General features: G+C 38.8%; 1 protein-coding gene across 1 annotated transcript in view; it reads right to left on the bottom strand.

Moving 5' to 3' along the window:
- Positions 1–24,548, bottom strand: part of CFAP299 (cilia and flagella associated protein 299) — a 637,244-nt gene that overhangs the window by 97,495 nt on the left and 515,201 nt on the right. The window contains exon 4 of the mRNA XM_043448481.1: positions 1,994–2,136. Coding sequence (XP_043304416.1) covers positions 1,994–2,136 — 143 coding nt within the window. The remainder of the gene's footprint in view (positions 1–1,993; positions 2,137–24,548) is intronic.

Raw genomic sequence — 24,548 nt, 5'->3', positions numbered from 1 at the left:
ATAAAAAAAGAGTATAACAGATTAAGCATGGCTTCACTGGAAAAAGGGGTGAAAGGATTGAAAAAAAAAAAAAAACCAGTTGAATAAATTAGCTCTAACCAAGTCAAGGAGTTCTTTTTTTTCCTGCGTCTGGGAAAATATGGTGAGAATAAATGCATGTATTTCACTCAATAAAAAATGAAATATTGATTTTTTTTTAAGGAAAAAAAAGTTTCTTCCTTGGTGTTCCAGTGGCTAAGAATCTGCCTTGCAATGCAGAAAATGTGGGTTCAGTTCTTGGTCAGGGAACTAAGATCCCACAACTAAGCCCATGTGCCATTACTAGTGAGCCCACGTGCTACAACTAGAGAGTCTGTGGGCTGCAACAAGAGAGCCACATGACACAGTGACGATCCTGCATGCTTCAGCAAAGACCTGATGCAGCCAAATAAATAGATGTATTAAAAAATAAAAGCAAGTACAAGTACTTGTGGTCAGACATTTTATGTCAGAAATGTCGCCAGAAAACCCTTAGTCACTCTTAAGGCACACATTCCCTCATGGTTCTCGGGAAATCCCAAGCCTTGCTGTGTTGGGGAAATGTGTACAAGTTTGCAGCAGACTGAACCTCTGAGAGGTTGGCTGAGGGAAAGACGGCATGACGGTGTTCTGAGAGTTAGGGATGGACATGTTTTGCATGTAGATGGTGAGCCCAGGAGCCAGTAGCTGCCAGAATGGAACTGTGACTGGGAATAATCAGAAGAATATTCTGAGGGGGGCACCTGCTAATGAGGAAGCTGATTTGGGTTGAGAGAGAGCCAGATTGGGCAGTGGTTTCTATGTTTAGACCCCGTGTTCTCTGTGAAATGTGAGGCAAATCATATATGGAGAGGAGTCAGGGTCAGAGTTGAGAACAATGGTTTTGAGAAAGTGATGAAGCTTCAGACTATTTGGGGGTGTTGGGGAGAATGGTGAAATTAAGAACTGAGAAGAAACATATAGATGGATGGCTGAGGGCCTGGCTGACTTTGGAGACCATAAATTATTGGTAGCAGCCATCCACACCTTTTCGAAATACCCCAAAATTTCCTTCAACATTACCCAGGGATCTTGAAGACAAGAGGATGACTGGCTCAATCAACCTGAGGGTTAGCAGGATAGATACAATCAAGGCCCAGAAAAGTCATGGGCAGCAGGGATTATTGTAAGAGGTAAATTAAATGATTTTGCTCTGCATCTAGGTTGGATAGGGAAAGGAGTATGTCTGTGAAATGGTGATGGGTTAGGAACTCTAGATGACAGCAAGAAGGATGGACACCAGATGGCAGAGATGTCAGAGGAAGAGTGTTGTTACAAGTGTCAAAACATAATCTGGATACAGCAGTGAAGAGATAAAGCAGAATGCTGCTACAACTATTGTGTTCTAGCATGAGTGAGAGGTGTAGAATAAAAGTTGAGCTTGAGAGTTACTCAGAAGGTGGGAGAAGGGTAAGGATCTGCATGTGGATTGACTTTGTTGAGTAGATCCTATGTTATGGGATGAGGGCATCGGAGGAAAGGGTAGGGGTTAGTAAAAACAACCATGAGTAGAAGAAATCTCCAAATAGGCCAGTGGTGAAAATAAGGGAGTCTGAGCTACTCAGAGGCCTGGACTTTGGTTGGTGACCAAAAAAAAAAAAAAAAGTGAGAGGAAAATGTATTCCCTGGACTGCTCTTGAGACTTCTAGACAGGCAAAGTCCCAAGTGGTGTAAGAGCCTTGTGAGGTTACCAATTTTTAGGTTCTACTTATCATTTAAAAGAAATGTCACTGAGAATTCGCTTATCTCATCTCTGAAGAGTTCCCTTCATTGGCCTGTTAATGGAATAAACACATCTATGTTCAGTCCCCAGTTTAAAATTTACTTACTTTTTAATTTCAACCACTCCTATTATATATACATTGGAGTTCCAGAAAATAAAACAAATAACCTTTATCTTTACTCTTGAAGGTGTGAGCAATGTGTTGCACTTTACCTCATATCTGTGGGTCTTGGAAGAAGTCTTTTTTTTCCACTAAAGTAGACTTCAAAATCTTCAGTCTTCAGCCTGTGGGCATAGTCAATGTATCCTGACACCTCCTGCCCATGAGAATTTTTGTCACGAATAAAGATCACGGACTAGTAACACAGAAAAACAGAGAATGGAGAGACAGTAAGTGAATGAAAGTCATTTGAGTAAATTTTACCTGATAATAAAATCTACAGTTATTGAATGATGCATGTGTTATAGCTTATTCTTAGGGCTTTACATTTCGTCCTTACTAAGAGCCTATAAGGTAGGTATTATTACTTTCTCCTGACAATGAAGAAACTCATGAAAAGTTAACTGAATATGCATATAATGTTCATTTACAGCAATTCAGGGCTTCCCTTGTGGCTCAGACAGTAGAGAATCTGCCTGCAGTGGGGGAGAGCCAGGTTTGACCCCTGGGTTGGGAAGATCCCATGGAGAAGGGCATGGCTACCCACTCCAGTATTCTTGCCTGGAGATTTCACAGACAGAGGAGCTTGGCAGGCTACAGTCCATAGGATTGCAAAGAGTTGGACACGACTGAGCAACTAACACTAATTAACTTACAGTAATTGTATATAACAATATCAACAAATAACTCATAGAAGTATTCCTAAGGACAGACATTATTTTAAGTGTTGGTAATACATTATTTTCAGTGTTTATAATTAATTTATTTAATACATTAGCTTATTCCTAATGACAGACATTATTTTCAGTGTTTGTAATGTCTTTTTCCAATCCTACTGTCTTTTCTTTGTCATCATTTTGTACATTTAAAAACTGAGAAACAAAGAAGATGAGTTCCTTATACAGCTAGTAGGTTGAAAAACTCAGATTAAAACCCAGGTTCATGTGTCTATCCTTCTGATTAGAAGAAAAGAATCATTGCATTCTTTTTTCATTTGAACACCTACATATTTTCTGTTACAAAAATAGAAATGGGGTCTCTCTTCTTTGTTATCATAACAGTCAAAAATTGAAACCTCTTTACAAAATTAATTCCATAGGTCAAAACTTACAGAAATTACATATTTCTCCTTTACATTAATCCCTTCACAAATATCATTGAGGGGCTACAACATGTTAGACATTGTTGAATGTGCCAAGGATACAGTGATAAACAAGACAGTAAAGGTCCTGATCTCTTGGGACTTATGTTGAGGTAAGCAGAAGTAGCCAATAGACATTAAAAGAAAACAACACTTATAGTGAGGGATAAGTGTCATAAAGAAAATAAAGATGATTGGCTAGACAGGTTCATGGTGGTAAAGGCTACTTTAGGTAGAGGGATTAGAAAAGACCTTGAGAAGACCTTTATGCCAAGACTTGAAGGCTGAGAAGAGGTAAGCCATGCAGAGATCTAGAATAGAAGCCTATAAATTAAAGGTAACAGTTGATAGAAAGGCCATAAAGTGGGAACAAGATAATGGAAATGGAAGAAGTGTAGTCTTCTTTCTGTCAAGCCAAAACACATGGATCTCAAGTTCTATGGTGGGGGTGGGGAGTGCGGAGGGGAAAAAAAAAAAACAAAGCTCTAAATGTAATTGGAAAAGCTCATAATGTATTCATTTCCAAATCTAGATCAAAGTGTAGAGTTTCATGGCGAAGTTCTATATTTGGAGGAATCTGTAAACAAGACTTCCTTTTCCTCTTGAGCAATTACTGGACGGTTACTTGTTGGGTCTTTGTAGAGTCAATTATAGGGAGCACTTACAGGGGTTACCTTAGATAGCAGAGTTTCCAAAAGGGTGAAGTTAGAAAATTGAAATAATTCTTTTCCCTGCTACACTTATGAAAATATGGTGTTAACAACATGCCAACTTAAAAATGGAAGAACAGAGATATAATTTACAATTATTTGTTACTCTGCTGATGTTTTGTCTTCCAGCCTATTCTGGCATGGCATTGGGTGCTGGGAATACTGTGCTAAGTATGCTGAGGCCCTTTCTTAGCACGAGAGGAGGGAATATTGTGCTGGATTAGTGATGTTTCCCTCAGAAATGACTGGATGAACAAACATTCATTACTATTCCTGTGGTCAAATTTAGATAGACTCAATCCTTAGTCCATCTCATTACCCCTCATAACTCCCAGTTAAATTTATATAGATTTCTCCATGCTTTTAGTCACTTAGCTTTTAGTGTAAAGAACACAAAATCCAAATGGTTAGTAACTCAAAGAGACTTCCTGAAACTCTCACGCTACTAAAGCAATAACTAGTGTTGCTATCCCAACGTAACTGAGGCCATGGGCTATTAATATTTCATATGCTGTTTGAAAGGTACTTATAATCTTTATTCCATTATGGCTGCTCCTGATGTTAGCAAGTCATGCAGGGACATGGAGATGGAAAAAAGGCCCAGAATAAGTCCTCTACTTTCAAAATGGAACTCTATTAACAATAACAACAACAAAAAGCTCTTCTGTTTCTCTGTCTCTGTTTTTGTCTCTGTCTTTCAAAACGAGAGATTCTGTTGTTATTCAGTTGCTAAGTTGTGTCCGACTCTTTGTAACCCATGGACTGCAGCACGCCAGGCTTCCCTGTCCTTCACTGTCTCCCAGAGTTTGCCCAAGCTCGTTTCCATTGATTTGGTGATGCCATTCAATCATCTCGTCCTCTGTTGCCCACTTCTCTTCCTGCCCTCAATCTTTCCCAGCATTAGGGTCTTTTCAAATGAGTCAGTTCTTCACATCAGGTGGTCAAAGTATTGGAGCTTCAGCTTCAGCATCAATCCTTCCAATGAATATTCAGGACTGATTTCCTTTAGGATAGACTGGTTTGATTCCTTGCTGTCCAAGGGGTTCTCAAGAGTCTTCTCCAGCACCACAGTTCGAGAGCATCAATTCTTCAGCACTCAGCCTTCTTTATAGTCCAACTCTCATATCCATACATGACTACTGGAAAAACCATAGCTTTGAGTGTGTGGACCTTTGTTGGCAAAGTGATGTCTCTGCTTTTTAGTATGCTGTCTAGGTTGGTCATAACTTTTCTTCCAAGGAGCAAGCGTCTTTTAATTTCACGCCTGCAGTCATTGTCCGCAGTGATTTTGGAGTTCAAGCAAATAAAATAAGAGATGGACCAGATATTTTTCCAGCAGAATAGCATAGCAGATGTTGTTACTGACTTTTCTGCTGAAAACAAATAAGAGTTCTGGATAAAATCTAAAAACTAACTTGCAACATGCATTAATGCCTGAGTTTAGGAGGAAATGGCAACTCACTCCAGTATTCTTGCTTGGGAAATCCCAGAGACAGAGCTTAGTAGGTTATAAGAGTGGGACACAAATGAGCACTGTAGTAAATTTATATTTATTATTAAGTTCTAGATCAAAGGGAATAAAAACATAAATATTATAGAATAAAGATTGTAAAGTATTAAAATATAAGCTTGATTGTTTAGTTTTTAACTGAGTCAAGTACCTAAACATCTTTAGTCTTTAATGTTCTTATGGGTAAAGTGACTAATTTTCTAAAATGCCTGCAATACAGGAGACCTGGGTTTGATCCCTGGGTTGGGAGGATACCCTGGAGGAGGGCATGGCAACCCACTCCAATATTCTTGCCTGGAGAATCCACATGGACAGAGGAGCCTGGTGGGCTAAGTCCATGGGGTCACAAAGAGTCGGACATGACTAAGCAACTAAATCTGACTTAGTTGGACAGGAGCAACAATAAGCAAAATACGTATCATTTTGTTATATATATATACATATATATAATATACATATATTATATGTATATAATATATACACATATTATATGTTCATTAAAGCTCTCTATCCAGAGGAGAAATATTGTGTGACATCCCTTATATGTGGAATCTAAAGAGAAATGCTACAAATAAACTTACTTACAAAACAGAAAGAGACTCACAGACTTAGGTAACACACCATGGTTGTCAGGGGGAAGGATGAGGGGAATGGATAGTTAGGGAATTTGAGGTGGATATGTATACACTGCTATATTTAAAATGGATAACCCACAAGGACCTACTGTATAGCACAGGGAACTCTGCTGAAAGTTACATGGCAGCTGAATGGGAGGGGAGTTTGGGCAGGAAAGGATACATGTATGTGTGTGGCTGAGTCCCTACACTGTTCATCTGAAACTTTTTCAGCATTTTAATTGGCTATTTGCTGTGCTTAGTTGCTCAGTCGTGTCCGACTCTTTGCGACCCCATGGACTGTAGCCCACCAGGTTCCTCTGTCCATGGGATTCTCCAGGCAAGAATGCTGGAGTGGGTTGCCATGTTCTCCTCCAGGAGATCTTCCCAACCCAGAGATCAAACCCAGGTCTCCCATATTGCAGGCAGATTCTCTACCATCTGAACCACCAAGGAAGCTTTTAATTGGCTATACCCCAATACAAGATAAAAAGTTTTTTAAAAAGGCCCTCTGTACATAGAAATCTAAAATCTTACTTCTCCAGCCTTTGAGAATTAAGAGCTTGCTCTGTGATTTTTGTGAGTCCTGAGATTTTGGGTTTTTTTGAAACCAGATAGCTGCAAGAAAGGTCAAACTGGGTGTAAGTGTAAGTGTGATTCCCTCCATGTTCACTGCGTGTCTTTGGGTGGATTGTTCAAACTCTTAATGCCTCTCTATATTCATAAGTCCTGTGCCCTTAGTCAGGTTCCTGCAAAATCCAGCAAGTCTCTACACCAAACCAAACTGAACACTCCCCAAAATAAAACAAAACAAACCATAACAAAATAAACAAGAATCCAAAATTCTGCTTGGACCTAAGCATTTAACTAGTTAAGCCTCCTCTTTCTTTTTTCTTTTTCTTTTTTATTGAAGTATATTTGATTGATTCTGTACGTTTTCACTTATATGTGAAATCTAAAAACTAAACAAATACAACAAAAACCAGAAACAGACTCACAGATACAGAGAATTAACTAGTGGTTACTAGAGGGGACAAAATAGATGGAGAGGATTAGGAAGTATACGTCGCTAGGTATAAAATAAATAAATGACAAGGATGTAATGTACAGCAAAGGGAACATAGTCAATGTCATGTTATATCTTTGTATGGAGTATAATACATAAAAATATTGAATTACTATGTGGTACACCTGAAGCTAATATGATATTGTAGTTAAGCCTTCTTGCAACCTCTCTCTTCTTCCTGTTTGTCTTTCTACTTTACAGAGTAACAGGATAACCTTTTCCTTTTGTATTGCATGAAACTTCTAAGTTCACATTTAGGTGTTGTCAGACCCATACCTTTAGCCCTGTTTGACCAATTTGTAAGCAACATGCAAATATGGTTTTCTTTCCCAATAGAAATTCTTGTAATCATTGTATCTATGATTTTTTTATCTTCAAGAAAAGCTAAATGTTAAATTAAACTTTCTATGATTTCAAACCTAGAAAAATAATTGCAAGAAGCTGTTTTCACAAAAATCTGTACAGAGAAAACAAAAATTTCTTTATTCATGTCTTTCCAAGTATGGGTACACATGTGTAAAAGTATATTTTAAAAACTTTTTAGTAAAATAAAAAAATCAATGAAATGAAAAATCTTCCAAATGAATAGCATGCTTTATGGATTATTTTAAAACTCTGATTAGAACTATTGAAAGTGAAAGTCACTCAGTCATGTCCCACTCTTTGCCACCATATGGACTATACAGTCCATGGAATCCTCCAGGCAAGAAAACTGAGGTGGGTAGCCTATCCCTTCTCCAGGGGATCTTCCCAACCCAGGGGTCGAACCAGGGTCTCCTGCATTGCAGGCAGATTCTTTACCAACTAAGCTATCAGGGAAGCCAAAATTATTGAGTTACAGTAATTGGTAATAGTCAGGAAATGACATTTAGCTTTCAAAACATATCATTTAAAAGTATAGAGTAGGATAACAGAAAAAAATAGTGAAACAGAAGAGGTGAGAGGAATTAGAGAATTAGAATAAACTTAACTAATACTCTTGATTAATTAATTTAATGCATTCATTTGCAAAATGTATATTCCTCCAAAGTCAAGACTAATTACCCCTACCATTAATACTACTATAATTTATTAATAAAACACTATGTTCTGAGCAAAATATTAGCTTCATATTTATCATTGTATTTAATTCTCTAAAACACACACACACACATATATGCGTGTGTATATATATGTACATATATACATAAAGGTTCAGTTCAGCTCAGTCACTCAGTCGTGTCCAACTCTTTGCAATCCCATGAATCGCAGCACGCCAGGCCTTCCTGTCCGTCACAAACTCCCGGAGTTTACTCAAACTCATGCCTATCGAGTCAGTGATGCCATAAAGCCATCTCATCTTCTGTCGTCCCCTTCTACTCCTGCCCCCAATCCCTCCTAGCATCAGGGTCTTTTCCAATGAGTCAACTCTTCGCATGAGGTAGCCAAAGTATTGGAGTTTCAGCTTCAACATCAGTCCTTCCAATGAATGCCCAGGACTGATCTCCTTTAGGATGGACTGGTTGGATTTCCTTGCAGTCCAAGGGACTCTCAAGAGTCTTCTCCAACACCATAGTTCAAAAGCATCAATTTTTCGGTGCTCAGCTTTCGTCACAGTCCAACTCTCACATCCATACATGACCACTGGAAAAGCCATAGCCTTGACTAGACGGGACTTTGTTGGCAAAGTAATGTCTCTACTTTTTAATATGCTATCTAGGTTGGTCATAACTTTCCTTCTAAGGGGTAAGTGTCTTTTAATTTCATGGTTGCAGTCACCATCTGCAGTGATTTGGGGTTAGATAGCATTAATATCCTCATTTTATAAATGTAGGACCTCAAAGAACTGAGAATTTGAGGAATCTCCCTAAGGGCATTCAGCTACAGTGGGGCACATACCCTTACACATTTACTTCCATGAATCCCATGCTTCCAACCACTGTGCATAGACACATAAAACCTGGATTCAAATGCTGGCCCTGCCATCTATTTACTCTGTGACACTGGTAAGTTAGTTATCATTTTTAAGATTTAGTTCCCTCCATTACAAAATGGTCATAATACCTGCCTCTTAGGGTTGCTGCGTGAATTAAATAAGACTGTTTTTGCTAAGCACACAACAATGACTTGAATTTAGCAAAAACTCAGAAAATATTAATATTACATATTGGTTTAAAAATTTTTGCATTACTATCACTATTGTAGTTATAATATGTTAACAGTTTTGTCAATTCCTTTTGGATAAGGAAATACAATAATTATATCAGAATTCCATTACATAGGTGCATATAATTATGTCTAGGTTGCAGTTCAATTCATTTGTTAAGTTTATTCATTCTCAGAACTTTGAATGTATTTTGAAGTTAAACTTTAAACAATCTTTCCAGTTATTAAACAGGATGGATCTAATTAACAATAAAGTCATGATTTTGGCATCCAGATGCGTATAATAGGAACCCCTTTGAAGAATCAGGTTTATTTCGGCCTGAGTGTGACAAGTTTTAGTAATTGAAAGTTTTCTTATTTGGAGTCCTCTACTGTTTCAATGTATAAAATAGATTCAAGATAAAATATAGAATATATTCAAAGGATTAGATCTGATAGACAGATTGCCTAAAGAACTATGGACGGAAGTTCATGCCTGGGTAATCCCATGGACAGAAGAGCCTGGTGGGCTACAGTGCATGGGGTCATAATAGTTGGACACGACTGAGTGACTCAAAAAAAAAGAAATGCAAGAAGGAAAAATGGCTGTCTGAGGAGGCCTTACAAATAGCTGAGAAAAGAAGAGAAGCTAAAGGCAAAGGAGAAAAGGGAAGATATACCCATCTGAATGCAGAATTCCAAAGAATAGCAAGGAGAGATATGAAAGACTTTCTCAGTGATCAATGCAAAGAGATAGAGGAAAACAATAGAATGGAAAGACTAGAGATCGCCTCAAGAAAATTAGAGATACGAAAGGAACATTTCATGCAAAGATGGGCACAATAAACGACAGAAATGGTATGGACCTAACAGAAGCAGAAGATATTAAGAAGAGGTGGCAAGCATACACAGAAGAACTATACAAAAAAGACCTTCATGACCCAGATAACCATGACGGTATGATCACTCAGCTAGAGACAGACATCCTGGAATGCAAAGTCAAGTGGGCCTTAGGAAGCATCACTATGAACAAAGCTAGTGGAGGTGATGGAATTCCAGTTGAACTATTTCAAATCCTAAAAGGTGATGCTGTGAAAGTGCTGCACTCACTATGCCAGCAAATTTGGAAAATTCAGCAGTGGTCACAAGACTGGAAAAGGTCAGTTTTCATTCCAATCCCAAAGAAAGGCAATGCCAAAGAATCTTCAAACTACTGCACAATTGCACTCATCTCACATGCTAGCAAAGTAATGCTCAAAATTCTCCAAGCCAGGCTTCAACAGTATGTGAACCATGAAATTCCAGCTGTTCAAGCTGGATTTAGAAAAGGCAGAGGAATTAGAGATCAAATTGCCAACATCTGTTGGATCATCAAAAAAGCAAGAGAGTTTCAGAAAAACATCTACTTCTGCTTTATTGACTATGTCAAAGCTTTGACTGTGTGGATTACAACAAACTGTGGAAAATTCTGAAAGAGATGGGAATACCAGACCACCTGACCTGCCTCCTGAGAAATCTGTATGCAGGTCAAGAAGCATCTGTTAGAACTGGACATGAAACAACAGACTGGTTCCAAATCGGGAAGGGAGTATGTTAAGGCTGTATATTGTCACTCTGCTTATTTAGCTTATATGCAGAGTACATCATGCGAAATGCCAGGCTGGATGAAGCACAAGGTGGAATCAAGATTGCTGGGAGAAATATCAATAACCTCAGATATGCAGATGACACCATCCTTATGGCAGAAAGAGAAGAACTAAAGAGCCTCCTGATGAAAGTGAAAGAGGAGAGTGAAAAAGTTGGCTTAAAACTCAACATTCAGAAAACTAAGATCATGGCATCTGGTTCCATCACTTCATGGCAAATAGATGGGGAAACAATGGAAACAGTGACAGACTTTATCTTCTTGGGCTCCAAAATCACTGCAGATGGTGACTGCAGCCATGAAATTTAAAGTTGCTTGCTCCTTGGTAGAAAAGCTATGACCAACCTAGACAGCATATTAAAAAGCAGAGACATTACTTTGCCAATGAAGGTCTGTCTGGTCAAAGCCAAGGTTTTTCCAGTAGTCATGTATGAATGTGAGAGTTGGACTATAAAGAAAGCTGAGCTCCGAAGAACTGATGCTTTTGAACTCTGATGTTGGAAAAGACTCTTGAGAGTCCCTTGGACTGCAAGGAGATCCAATCAGCCTATCCTAAAGGAAATCAGTCCTGAATATTAACTGGAAGGACTGATTCTGAAGCTGAAACTCCAATACTTTGGCTACCTGATGCAAAGAAAAGACTTATTTGAAAAGACTAATATGGGAAAGATTGAAGGCAGGAGGAGAAGGGGACAACAGAGGATAAAATGGTTGGATGGTATCACCAATTTGATGGACATGAGTTTGAGTAGGCTCTGGGAATTGGTGATAGACAGGGAAGCCTGGCCTGCTGCAGTCCATGGGGTCGCAGAGTCAGACATGACTGAGTGACTGAACTGAACTGACTGTTTCAATAGGAATTAGAAAATGTTGTAAATAATTGTTTTAAATTTCTCTACTAACCTTTTTCTTTTAAAGAATATAATAACTTTATTGAGGTATAGTTTATATAACATAAAATTCATACCAAAGTTTTAAGTGTAAAATTCAATGGTTTTTAGTATATTTGTATAGCAGTGTAACATAATCTAGCTTTAGAAAATTTTCATCACCCAGAAAAGATCCCCTGTGCCCATTTGCATTCATCCCTGTTCCCATCCCCAGGTCCCAGGCAACCACTAATCTACTCTGTATCTCTATAGACTTGCCTTTTCTGAATTTTTTCATATAACTGGAATCACAGAGTATATGGTTTTATTCACTCTAATAACTTTTTAATCACAGTTAATTTCCCAAAAGACACATGAAAACTATACTTCATATACTGAAGAGCTCTTCTAAATGATGATGTTATGTTTATAAAAGAAACATTTCCAAAATGTTCATTGTCCTTAGATATGACCCTTTAATCCTTTCTAGAATAAGTCAAGTTATAACCAATACAAATATTTCAGGAAATCAAATGATATTCATTTGAATCCATGACTCAGTTCACTTCAGTTCAGTCATTCAGTCGTGTCCAACTCTTTGCGACCCCATGGACTGTAGCACCCCAGGCTTCCCTGTTCATCACCAATTCCTGGAGCCCACTCAACCTCATGTATATTGAGTCGGTGATACCATCCAACCATCTCATCCTCTGTCGTCTCCTTCTCCTCCCGTCTTCAATCTTTCCCAGCATTAGGGTCTTTTCCAGTGAGTCAGTTCTTCACATCAGGTGGCCAATGTATTGGAGTTTCAGCTCCAGAATCAGTCCTTCCAATGAGTATTCAGGACTGATTTCCTCTAGGATGGACTGGTTGGATCTCCTTGCAACCCAAGGGACTCTTAAGAGTCTTCTCCAACACCACAGTTTAAGAGCATCAATTCTTCAGCACTCAGCTTTATAGTCCAACTCACATCTGTACATGACTACTGGAAAAACCATAGCTTTGACTTGATGTATCTTTGTTGGCAAAGTCCAAAGTTTTAAATTTATTTGCAACCTAAGCAAAAGGATGGTATTACTGGTAAAGAATCTCCCTGCCAATGCAGGAGATGTAATAGATGCAGCTTCAACCCCTGGGTTGGAAAGATCCCCTGGAGAAGGAAATGGCCACCCACTTCAGTATTCTTGCTGAGAGAATCCCATGTACAGAGAAGCCTGGCGGGTTATAGACTATGTGTCGCAAAGAGTCAGACATGACTGAATGTCTGAGCAAGCAAGGAAGCAAAAGACATGAATTTTTAAGTAACAAAAATGGTAGCAAGGAAAAATATAAGAAGACGCTATTGATAAATATCAAGACACAAGCATTCTTTATATTGAAGTGAGAGCTCAGATATCAAAAAGTATTGGAAACTGAGATTTTACTGAGATGGTCTGTGACCTCAAGTGTGAACCAAAAAACTTATGGAATGCTGAGTTAGGTCCTCATTACTTCTCATGTGTTGGGAGAAGATGAATTAAAGCACAATTTAGACCATTAATATATCATTTGGATCCTTGGCTGCTTGTCTTTTTCCCAGAAGTGGATTAAAATACAAATTCATAAAGTTGTTATGGGCTGAGTACATATGTTGCCTGATTTTTCTTGCCAAACACTAATGAGGAGACATAAACCTGATACATTGAAATGGGACTTTTTCAACAGTGAAGCCAAAGTCACTTGTAAAAAAGCATACTAAGCAGTATGCTGCTGCATAAAAACTGAACCATCCATTTCAGGGTATGAAAGCTGTCCGACAAGCTAAGTTCTGGTAATTCCCTCCTGAGACTGTCAGCATGCCCCCTGATAAAGACAAATGAAAAAAGAATTTTTATTTCTTAGAATTTTAAGGTCCTGGAATGCTTTTATGAATCATTAGCTTTAGGGAATCATTTTGGTTTGGAAGAGAAATGATTTTGCTAAATGAAGTCTAAGTTTTGACAAACAATTGTTTTCTAACATCTAAAAATTTCTGTTATAAATTTCTCTGATACAAATTGTTTTCTGATTTTTATGCTGATAATTATTTCAAAATTCTATATCTTCTTATTCATTTGCAGTTGGATATATCTTTTCACTGTTCACACAGTTCTCAGGGTTATGAGGAAGATGGTTCTTTGTCTTTCCTGTTAAAAGCTTATTCTAAGAACCAGCAAGCTTTTACTTCCACATTCTGTTGCCCAGGGGAATTCCTGATGGCTCAGTGGTAAAGAATCTGCCTGCAATGCAGGAGACCATGGTTCGATCCCTGGGTTGGGAAGATCCCTTGGAGAAGGAAATGGCAACCCACTCCAGTATTCTTGCCTGGGAAATCCCATGGACAGAGGAACCTTGTGGGCTACAGTCCATGGGGTCAGAAGAGTTGGACATGATTGAGTGACTAGACCACCATCACCGCATGTTGCCCAAAGCAGGTCACAAAGCATTTCAGTGTCAAGAGGCAGGCAGAGTGACTTCTCTTGATGGGAGCAGTTGCAAAGTATCATTGCAAAGGGCCATGGATAAAGGACAAAGTGGGGAATGGTAGCTATTATTTTGCAATTTAAGTATTTGTCATATAGAACCTAAGAATTTTGCTTATTTTTTGACAACTAGAGATTTTATTTCTGAGGGGAATTGTTGACTTTACTATTTTTACTATTCTAGATTATAAAAATATCCACATTTTAAAAAGGTTCTTTTTTGCATCACCAATGAGGTTAAGAGTAACTTAGCAATGCCTGATTTCACTGTAGTTTCCAAAATGTTCTGGAAATTTTAGTGAATGAAAGTAACGTCAGTGCTTTGTGGTGACCTACCTAAATGGAAAGGAAGTCTACAAAAGAAGGGGTGAATGTATGTTTAGTTGACTCACTTCACTGTACAGTAGAAATTAACACAACATTATAAAGCACTAGCTCAGTAAAAATTAATTAAAAAACAACAGCAACAAAAAACCCAGAAAAGTATATATTATGCATGCTAAGTCGCTTCAGTAGTGTTCAACTCTTTGCTGTCCTCTGGACTGCAGCCTGCCAGGCTCCTCTGTCCGAGGGATTCTCCAAGCAAGCATACTGGAGAGGATTGCCATTTACTTTTCCAGGGGATCTTCCTGACTCAGGGATGGAACCCGAGTCTCTTTATGTCTCCTGTTTTGACAGGTAGGTTCTTCACCACTAGTGCCACCTGGAAACCCCAAAACATGTGCCTCAAGAAATAGCCAAGTTAAAACTAGAGAGGTCTGCTGGGATATATTGTAGAAGCTCCAAGTACTGGAAAAAAGAAAAATTATTTTATTTGTATATGAACTGATAATTTACTTAGAAAATCAGAGATAGTTAACTGAAACCAATACAAAATATCTATACAAAAATACAATAATAGCTAGACAGCAAAAACTAACACAATATTGTAAAGCAATTATACTCCAATTAAAAAAATATAGCTTGGTTTTGCATTGGCAATAACCTATTAGACTATTTCACATGCAACCTTTATTTGCATTCTGCTTTTTAAAAATTATAACTCTCCTCCAAACATTTTTTATGAAAAACTTTTCTAAAATAACATAAACTAACATAAAAACCAAGAGGTTACATTGCTGAAGGAAATTTATTATTACAAAATAAATGTATTAAAATTTTAAGCAAAATACCAATGGGTTACTTTGGATTCTTTGAAATTTTACCTTAAATATAAAGACTAACATTCAGCTGGTAAAGAATCTGCCTACAATGCGGGAGATTCCGGTTTAATTCCTGGGTTGGGAAGTTCCCCTGGAGAAGGGAATGGCTACCCACCTCAGTATTCTTGGGCTTCCCTGGTGTCTCAGATGGTAAAGAATCCACCTGCAGTGGGGAGACCTGGGTTCAATCCCTGTGTTGGGAAGATCACCTGGAGAAGGGAACGGCTACCCACTCCAGAATTCTTGCCTGGAGAATTCCATGGACAGAGGAGCCTGGCAGGCTACAGTCCATGTGGTCGGAAAGAGTTGGACATGACTGAGCGACTTTCACTTCACTTCGCATTACCCAAGATAATTTTGAAGAGGAAAAATAAACAGCAGAACTTGCATTATTAGATACAAAGTTGCAATAATTAAATCTTATATCATTGATACAGTGATGCACAATGAAAAGTAATAACTTCAGAAACACCCTTACACAAATGTGTATACTGAATATAGTATGATATTTTCTAAATTTTCTACACTGGGTGTCTATGTTGTGTTTTACTTTTAGTTTTTTTTTTTTCATATGGAACATTTTAAAAGTCTTTGTTGAATTTGTTACAATATTGTATTTGTTCTATGTTTTTGTTTTTTGGCTGCGAGGCATGTGAGACTTAGCTCCCTAACCAGGGATTGAACCTGCATCCCCTGCATTGGAAGGCAAAGTCTTAACCACTGGACCACCAGGGAAGACCCATGTCTACACTTGCTTTAACTACATGATTCTAAAATATTCTGTGAAAACATACATCTCTCTGACCTCTACCTCCTATCTTTCTAGGTCATAGATACTGGCGGCCCTTTCAGATCTTTGAGCAGCTGATACATTAAACCACCATGTTTCATCACTGTTTACTATCCTGTTTATATAGTCGGTTCTCTCTTTATCCAGCTAAGAGTCCATGGTGCATGCAGTATCATAATTGTTCACTTGCATACATTTTCAAATTTCTTGCACACATCCTGTCACTCATGAAAAAAATTCCAATGTGGTTTCAACCCAACATTCCTTTTATAGTTTTTTTACATAGCAATGACTGATTTTGGCTAGAGAAAAAGAGAACTAGAATGACTGGACACACACACACAAAGACTATAAACTCCTTTGTACCTATGTAGCACTTACCTAATAATTGTCTATGATAAGCTCTTCCTCTCTCCCACACTCCCGATTTTTTTTCATATCTTCTCTCCTCAAACTTTCAACAATACCCCCTTTCTCATATTCAAAGATTTTCTCTCTGAAAGTAGAAGCATTTGGGGAATTTCCTCTGCTTGTCATCAATATTAAAAAATACTTTTAATATTGGGAATATCCTCTGCTTGTCACCAAAATTAAAAAAAAAATATTTTTCTCTGTGCACTTTCTATTTTATATTATAGTATTTGAAGTCCTTTCAGGCTGGACATCATATCTTTATCTAACTTTGTATGCTTAATATGATATCTCAAAGGTATACAACTAACATGGTTTTGTATTTGAGGTGATTAAACAAAGTCTAGCAATATAATCTGCCAATATAATCTGCTATTTATTCAATCACGCTTCACAGAAAGTGTCACCATGTAGCAAAATAATATTAGTGATAAGATCTAACTTCTGAAGAGTATTTACTATGTGTCTAATCTTCTCTCATTTAATCCTAACTGGAGTCCCATAATGTAGGTAACATTAGTAATCCTATTTTATAGATAAGAAAGCCAAAGCAGGAAGTGCTAGGGCGCAGGCTTACATGGTTAACATGTCAGAATTCCAATAGAAAATAATGGCAATATTTGTTCATTATTCAGGGATTAGTGGATGGTATGAAGGACACCAGAAGGGATACTGCATGAAGCATCAGCACTTCATGATACTGACAATATTCCTGCCACAAACCTCTCCTCACCCCCAGGTAGCAGAGTTTATCACAACCCAAGAGGGAGAGAGAGATGTACAGACTGAAAACATGCTGGAGAAGAGCAGACACCTGATGTCAAGGGGACAGAGAGAGCTGTAAGCAGAAAAAGGATCAAGGGAATAAATACTTTACTGCTGGAGCCTTATATTGGCCATATCTAACTTGGGCCAGAGCCCTGATACCATGCATGTAATCACATAGAACCAGCCTTTTTAGGCAGAGAGGAGGGTGCAGAGAAGAATGGAAGAGACTCTGAAGAAATAAAACCAAGGCATGAGGAATACTTGCTGATAACGCTGGGATCTGTACCCACGTCTTTGACTATATACACCTAACTTGGGCTTCCCAGGTGACTCAGTGATAAAGAATCCACCTCCCAATGCAGGAGATGTGGGTTTGATCCCTGGGTCGGGAAGATCTCCTGGAGAATGGAAAAGCTACCCGCTCCAGTATTCTTGCGTGGAGAATCCCATGGACAGAGGAACTTGGTGGGTTACAGTCCATGGGGTTGCGAAGAGTAGGACACAGCTGAGCCACTAAAGAACCACAATAACAACTTGATTATGAAACCTCTGCTAGGCTTGGGGGTGGCAGGCAGGAAGGGAGGTTTTGTTTTCAATTCAGATTCCAAAAAACAAAATGACTCTTATGAACAGGGGATTTTTACTTCCTTTCCACCATTAACATTGATGGAACATTCATCTTATAGGCCTAATACAATTGCCTAGGAGAATACGGACCATCTGGGAAAAAGAAAAATGACTACAATGGTGCATATGGATTCTCTTTAGCAAGCCCATAGGCACTTAGAATTTTGCAGGGTGTTATTGGTTTGGATCAAAGGGCTTCAGGCACCTTTGAAGACTAAGAAACCAGAAACAAGAGAGGCTGAGAGTGTGGTCATCCCAGTGGAATAACTGCATACTGACAATGAGGATATGACAAAGCCTGAAAAGAGTCTCATCAATTAACAAGACTAATTATGGGTTAAAACCACTTCCTTACTGAGAAGAAACTATAAACTGATATCTGAACTCACTAGATAGTGAGGTTCTATAATTCATTGAATATGAATGTGTAATAAATTATTTATCATTCTCATTATAGACTGGATTCTGTCAACCTCAAAAAATCTTCTCATTGCCTCCATATGATCCTAAGTTAGAAACTCATCTATATTTTTAAATATAGGCTTCTGAATACAGTTAATCAAATACTATGCTTTGGAGGGACTCATTCAAATATATTTAATGAAAGACAAGCATGTACTGGGTGCTGTCCTAGGTGCTGGAATAATACTGAACAAAATAAGAACCTGACCTCATGCAGTTCACAGTCTAACGAAGAAGACAGACAACTTCCTGATCCAGAAATCTAGAATGACCTTCTCCTTTACCATCTGTGCATTTTCTCTTATTCTTAGACCTCATCTTCTTGGAGGATTCTGTTGACCTTCTGGAGAAAACGAAGACTTCTCCAAGGGTTTAGTAAGTGTCCACCTCTTCCTCCTCAGCCCCCAAAGAGAGGTGATGGCACCCCACCCAGCAATCAGTAAGCAAATGAACAAAAGAAGTACATGTAGCATTACCTAGAATGTGAAAGGCAGGGTGACCACAAGGAAAGTTATAAGGATTAGGTAAAAGATAACTATTATAAAAGTAGAAAAGTCCTAAATATTGCTATTCAATGCTGAATACATTTCAGACATATGGAAACGGGAATCGGTAAGCGACCAGAGTATTAAAGGAAAATTTCAGGCCATTCACTCATTTTCACATTTAATGAATATTTATTGAGAACCTATAAGCAAATCACTGTTCCGGGCACTGACAATAAGTTGTAAATAAGATAAGATTCCTGCTGTCAGTATAATGCTTGTCAGTAAAGAAAGAAGAATCATAAATATATAAACAAATAATTGCAAGTAGAGACATTTTGCTGTGAGAACAATGGAGTGCCTATTAATTGGAAAGAACCTAGTTACTTTAGACAAGGAGGTAGAGTCAGGCATCTCTGAGAAGGAAACGTTTTAATTGAAACTTGACTAATGAGAAAGCCAGGGGAAGATGCTAGGGAACAACATTCCAGGCAGAAGGAATAGCAAATCCAAAGGCCTTCTTATAGGAAGTCACCTGGCTTGTTCAAAAAGTAGAAAGGTCATTGTGTCCAGATTATAGTGAGACTTGAGAAAGGGGCAGGGAAGGGAGGACCTGAGATAAATTTTAGGAGTAAGTAGGACCCAAATTCTGTAGACTAAGTGGGCTCTAAGAATAACTTTCAGTGTGACTTAAATGCAATAGGAAGTCATTGAGTAGTTTCATGTAACAGAGTACCATGAATTTTAATTTAAAGATATCACTCAGGAATTTCAATGCTCTTTCCTAGAAGAAAGTGAGGGGCTGGAGCAGACTGTGCTGTGATACAAATGGAGGACAGAGCAGAAAAGAGAACTGAGACATATAAGACTTTGCCCTAACCTTCAGGACTAGAGGGCTGCTGCAAACCAACATGAGCCCAACAGACATAAATTCTATTTAGACATGGTTTAGCTTACCAGGGCGCGCTATTTGTAAAGAACCCATCTGCCAATGCAGCAGACATAAGAGATGCAGACTTGATCCCTGGCTTGGGAAAATCTTTTGAGGAAGGGAAAGGCAACCCACTCCAGTACTCTTTCCTGCAAAATGCCATGGGCAGAGGAGCCTGGCAGACTACAGTCCATAGGGTGGCAAAAAGTCAAACATGACTGAGCAACTAACACTTCCACTTTTTGTCATGTTTTAGGCAGCAACTTGGCACCTGACTTACATTATGGTTGAAGAAATGGTAGTGAGATTGGATTTACTAAGAATACTATAGACCCTCAAACCCTGTCCACCACTGACTCCTGCAAAGAGTCTTAAGGAAATGAAAACTTAAGGTGAGTTAAGTTCATGACTCCTTGGGGGTTTTGTTGGCAATACCCTGTGTCATAGCCTAGGGACTTAGGCTGAATCACGTGAAAGAGCAATTGTTATTTAGATACCCGAGGTGACCCTGAGCCAAAGATCACAGATGGTTGAAAGGCTTCCTCTTCCCACGTCTTATTTAAGCTCATACTCAAGCTTCAGCTATTGTTATTAAAATCCAATATTTGTTAAACTATCAGACTGAGTCAAGCACTCTGCAGATTGGGCCATGCACTGTGCTAAACACTTCACATGCATTTTATTTTTCACATGCAAGTGTTTCCATGCACATGCAAACACTTCACATAAACATTTCACCTAGTACTTGGAGTGAACTTACTAAATAAGCACACAGATTGCCTCCACATTACTGATTAGAAAACTGTGATTTGAGAGAAGTAATTTCCCCAAGTTACAGCCATATGTGACCGAGCTAGAATTAGAAACCTAATTTGTCTGATTCCTGAGTCCATTTTCATCCCTGTTATGATCAACCTCCCCTCTACCACCCGGATGGTGAAGAAAGGACAAAGAAATCAGCTAGAGATTTGAAAATGTTAAGAGATGCCAACCATTTCCTAGTGTCCAGGATAGCATTGGTTAAAAACTTGGCCAAGTTCACCCATACAGTAGGTGGTGGAGCCAGGATTAGAATTCAGTAGCCCATGGATATTGCCCAATAACATGCTGCAGCTTCTTCTATGTGTAATTTGTTTTTTCTGTCCAGAGGAAGGTCCGGACAAAGTATGGATCTTCTCCCTGATACCAGCCCCAAGGAGAAGGGATGAGTCAGGCTCCAGGATGTGTCTAGCAGGGGGCTAGAGGCATGCAGTCTCTTTTCCTTGCTAACACACTGAGAAAAACTGGGGTGAACAGATTAGGTAGTTTCCTCTTGGCCTTAGAAAGAGATTCTGGCCTGTTTTCTTGCCAAGACTTTCTTGTTAGACTGATAAACAAAGATTTATAGAAGAGAGTTTGGGTGAAAAAGAGACAAGAAGTTCTTCTCAGTCTATTTCAAGTATTTTGGGTCACTTAGAACAAAATGTAGTACATACAAAAAGGCATCCTTCTCATTTAGTTTCACTCATCATCAGATTTGGGACAAAAGCCTCATTTTAAAAGAGGTACCTGTTTACTTGGATTATTGTCTTAGCATCCAATTAGCTAAAGTTTTAGTTGTCACACAAGTTCTAGCTGTCTGAGGATCAAATATAATTTTTTGGATTTAGCTTGAAATATAGGTGACTCAGAGGATAAAGAGTCTGCCTGCAAAGTGGGAGACTGGGTTTGATCCCTGGGGTGGGAAGATTCCCCTGGAGGAGGAAATGACACCACTCCAGTATTCTTGCCTAGAGAATCCCACAGACAGAGGAGCCTGGCAGGCTACAGTCTATAGGGCTGCAGAGTCAGACAGGACTGAGCGACTTCACTTTCACTTTGTAATTGTAACACTACCTTAGATGTAACTTACATCGCGTGCTCATGCACTCTGTTGTGTTCGACTCTTTGGGACCTCATGGACTATAGCCTGCCAGGCTTCTCTGTCCATGGGATTTTTGAGGCAAGAATACTGGAATGGGTTGCCATTTCCTACTCCAGGGGATCTTCCCTACCCAGGGATCAAACCAGCATCTCTTGTGTCTCCTAAATTGGCAGGAGGATTCTTTAGCACTGTGTCACCTGGGAAGCCCATAACTTATATTACCCAGTATAATTTTGTAATATTTTAATTACTTCCTTGTTTTCTAAAAATCATGTTATGATTATCATGTTTAATCAGGTGTACATTGTGAAGGGAATTTTTGAGCCTGTGTGGACTTGTCTGCTCATCTGGGCAGAACAATACAGTCAGGACTGTGTTGGGACATCAACTTAGGTGGGGGATATAAAATGTTATTTGCACAGGGACCTTTGCGTGGTCACTTTGAGCATTAAGATCTTCAAGACCAGCTCTAGAGGTATTTCCTTTTAGATAAAAAGAGTTTTGGGCTTTTATTGACAATGAGACCACAAAAGTGAGGCTAATTGAACAGCGAGGCTTGAATTAATATGCCTACCTCAGTCAAAGGTGATGCACCGATTCCAGTGCCATGTGAAAATGAGCACCAGTCAGCAGCTCCATTATTCAATGTGCAAAGTGTGTGCTATGCACATGGATAAAGAAGACAAATCTTTGCCCTCAGTCTTCCCATATTCTAATGTATTGTACAGGGAATTCTATTCAATGCTCTGTGGCAACCTAAATGGGAGGGGAATCTATTATAAACAAGAGGGGATATATGCATCTAGGGCTTCCCAGATGGCACTAGTGGTAAAGAACCCGACTGCTAATGCAGGAGACATCAGCGACACGGGTTTGATCCCTGGGTTGGGAATATCTCCTGGAGGAGGATGTGGCAACCCACTCCAGTATTCCTGCCTGGAGAATCCCAGGACACAGGAGGCTGGTGGGCTATAGTCCATAGTGTTACAAACAGTCAGAGATAGCTAAAGCAACTTAGTATGCACACAATGGCATATATATCCTTCTTGAAAAGATTCAGTTGTTATGAGTGGCAGTTCGAGACAGTGGAAAGAGTCTAACCTGAGTAGGAAGGACAACATCAGGGGCTAGTCTCAGTTCTGCCTTTAACCAGCTATATGACCAGAGATAAGCAACCTAAGCTTTTGCAACTCATTTTCCTCATGTGTAAAAGGAAAGTGGCAGGAATGATCAGACATCTGAATCTAAAAACCTAAGAAGTAAATACATTTTTGGGGAGGCTATTTTAGTTTGGTGTTTTCCAAAAATTCTGGAATAACTTGTGTGCTTAATAAATATTAAATAAAAATAAGATCATCTTGATCCTCTTCTTCCTTGCTCATAAGTCCAGAGGATCTTTAAAGAACCTAAAACTCTTATGTATCATGCTAGGGAAAAAAAATAAAAACAAACTCTGAGAATAAGCATTAGATAAAAAGAACTGCCCTTAATCCTAAACTCTCTGAAATTCAAAACATGCAGGATGTGGTTTAAGGGTAATATGCAGATACAACATTGTGATCTCAAGATTACAAAAATAATAAATGTGTGTTTATCTTTGTTATCTGCCCATTTAAAATACCTTTGCTCTTAACCACGATAATTATGTCCAAACAACCCAGCAGCATTTACCTTTAAGACAAAATACCAACTTGTCTACTTATATTGACATCAATTTAAAATATCAAGTCATCCAAGTCCTTTCTGCCTGTATGACTTGTTTAGGCACTTTAAGCCTATGATAAACATTATTGATAGGCACAGCCACAGAAACAGTTGATGCTATACCTTATTAATTGGTGCTTCCTAGGAGCTCAGTGGTAAAGAATCTGCCTGCAATGCTGGAGATGCAGGAGACAAGGATTTAATTCCTAAGTAGGGAAGATCCCCTGGAGGAAGGCATTGCAACCCACTCCAGTATTCTTGCCTGGAGAATCCCATGAACAGAGGAGACGTGAGGGCTAGAGTCTGAAAGAGTTGGACACGAGTGAAGTGATGGAGCATGCTCGCACACACCTTATTAATTAATGAAGATTAGAACATAACATATACCATCTAGTTGAAACCAGATATTTTGATTATGAGAAACAAGAATTTGAATGTGGATCATTCAAACCCGAAATGTCAAATTCATGAATTTTTCATAAACAGATACTTATTTACATTAGCAAAGCAGATACGTTAATAAATAAACTTATTTAATTTCCCTGTGTTAAAGACCTAAAAACGATGTCTTTGCATGATAGTTTTCACAAAAGTTAACTCATTTGCAGCTCACAACAATCCTGTAAGGCAATTTCGTCCTCTGAAGAGTGAATGCAATCTGTAGAGTAGGTACAACAATAACACGTCAGATAAACTAAGCTTCAGCATTGAATGGGGTCTTCCTTCCTGGGACTTTGATCATTTCTTGGACATTTCCAGGAACTTCAAGTTCTCAGAGGGAAGGAAGGCAAGTAAATTGCTCTACGTTGGCACCACAAACAGAGCGGGGGCTTTTATTACCTTAAAACACATTCAAGGGATTTTTTAAATGGGTATTCCATAGAAAATGTCTTATTTTTCTTTTTCAATTTGTTTTTAAAAATTGGGATATAGTTGCTTTGGGGGCTTCCCCAATGGCTCAGTGGTAAAGAATCTCCCTGCAATGCAGGAGACACAAGAGACACGGGTTCAATCCCTGGGTCAGGAAGATCCCCTGGAGGAGGAGATGGCAACCCACTTCAGTATTCTTGCCTGGAAAAAAAATCCCATGGACAGAGAAGCCTGGCAGGCTACAGTCCATGGGTTCGCAAAGAGTTTGACACAAG

Source organism: Cervus canadensis, chromosome 26, assembly GCF_019320065.1.
Source record: "Cervus canadensis isolate Bull #8, Minnesota chromosome 26, ASM1932006v1, whole genome shotgun sequence".
Classification (NCBI taxonomy): Eukaryota; Metazoa; Chordata; class Mammalia; order Artiodactyla; family Cervidae; genus Cervus; species Cervus canadensis.
The sequence above is the reverse complement of the archived record's forward strand: the minus strand, read 5'-3'. Positions and strand labels throughout refer to the sequence as shown.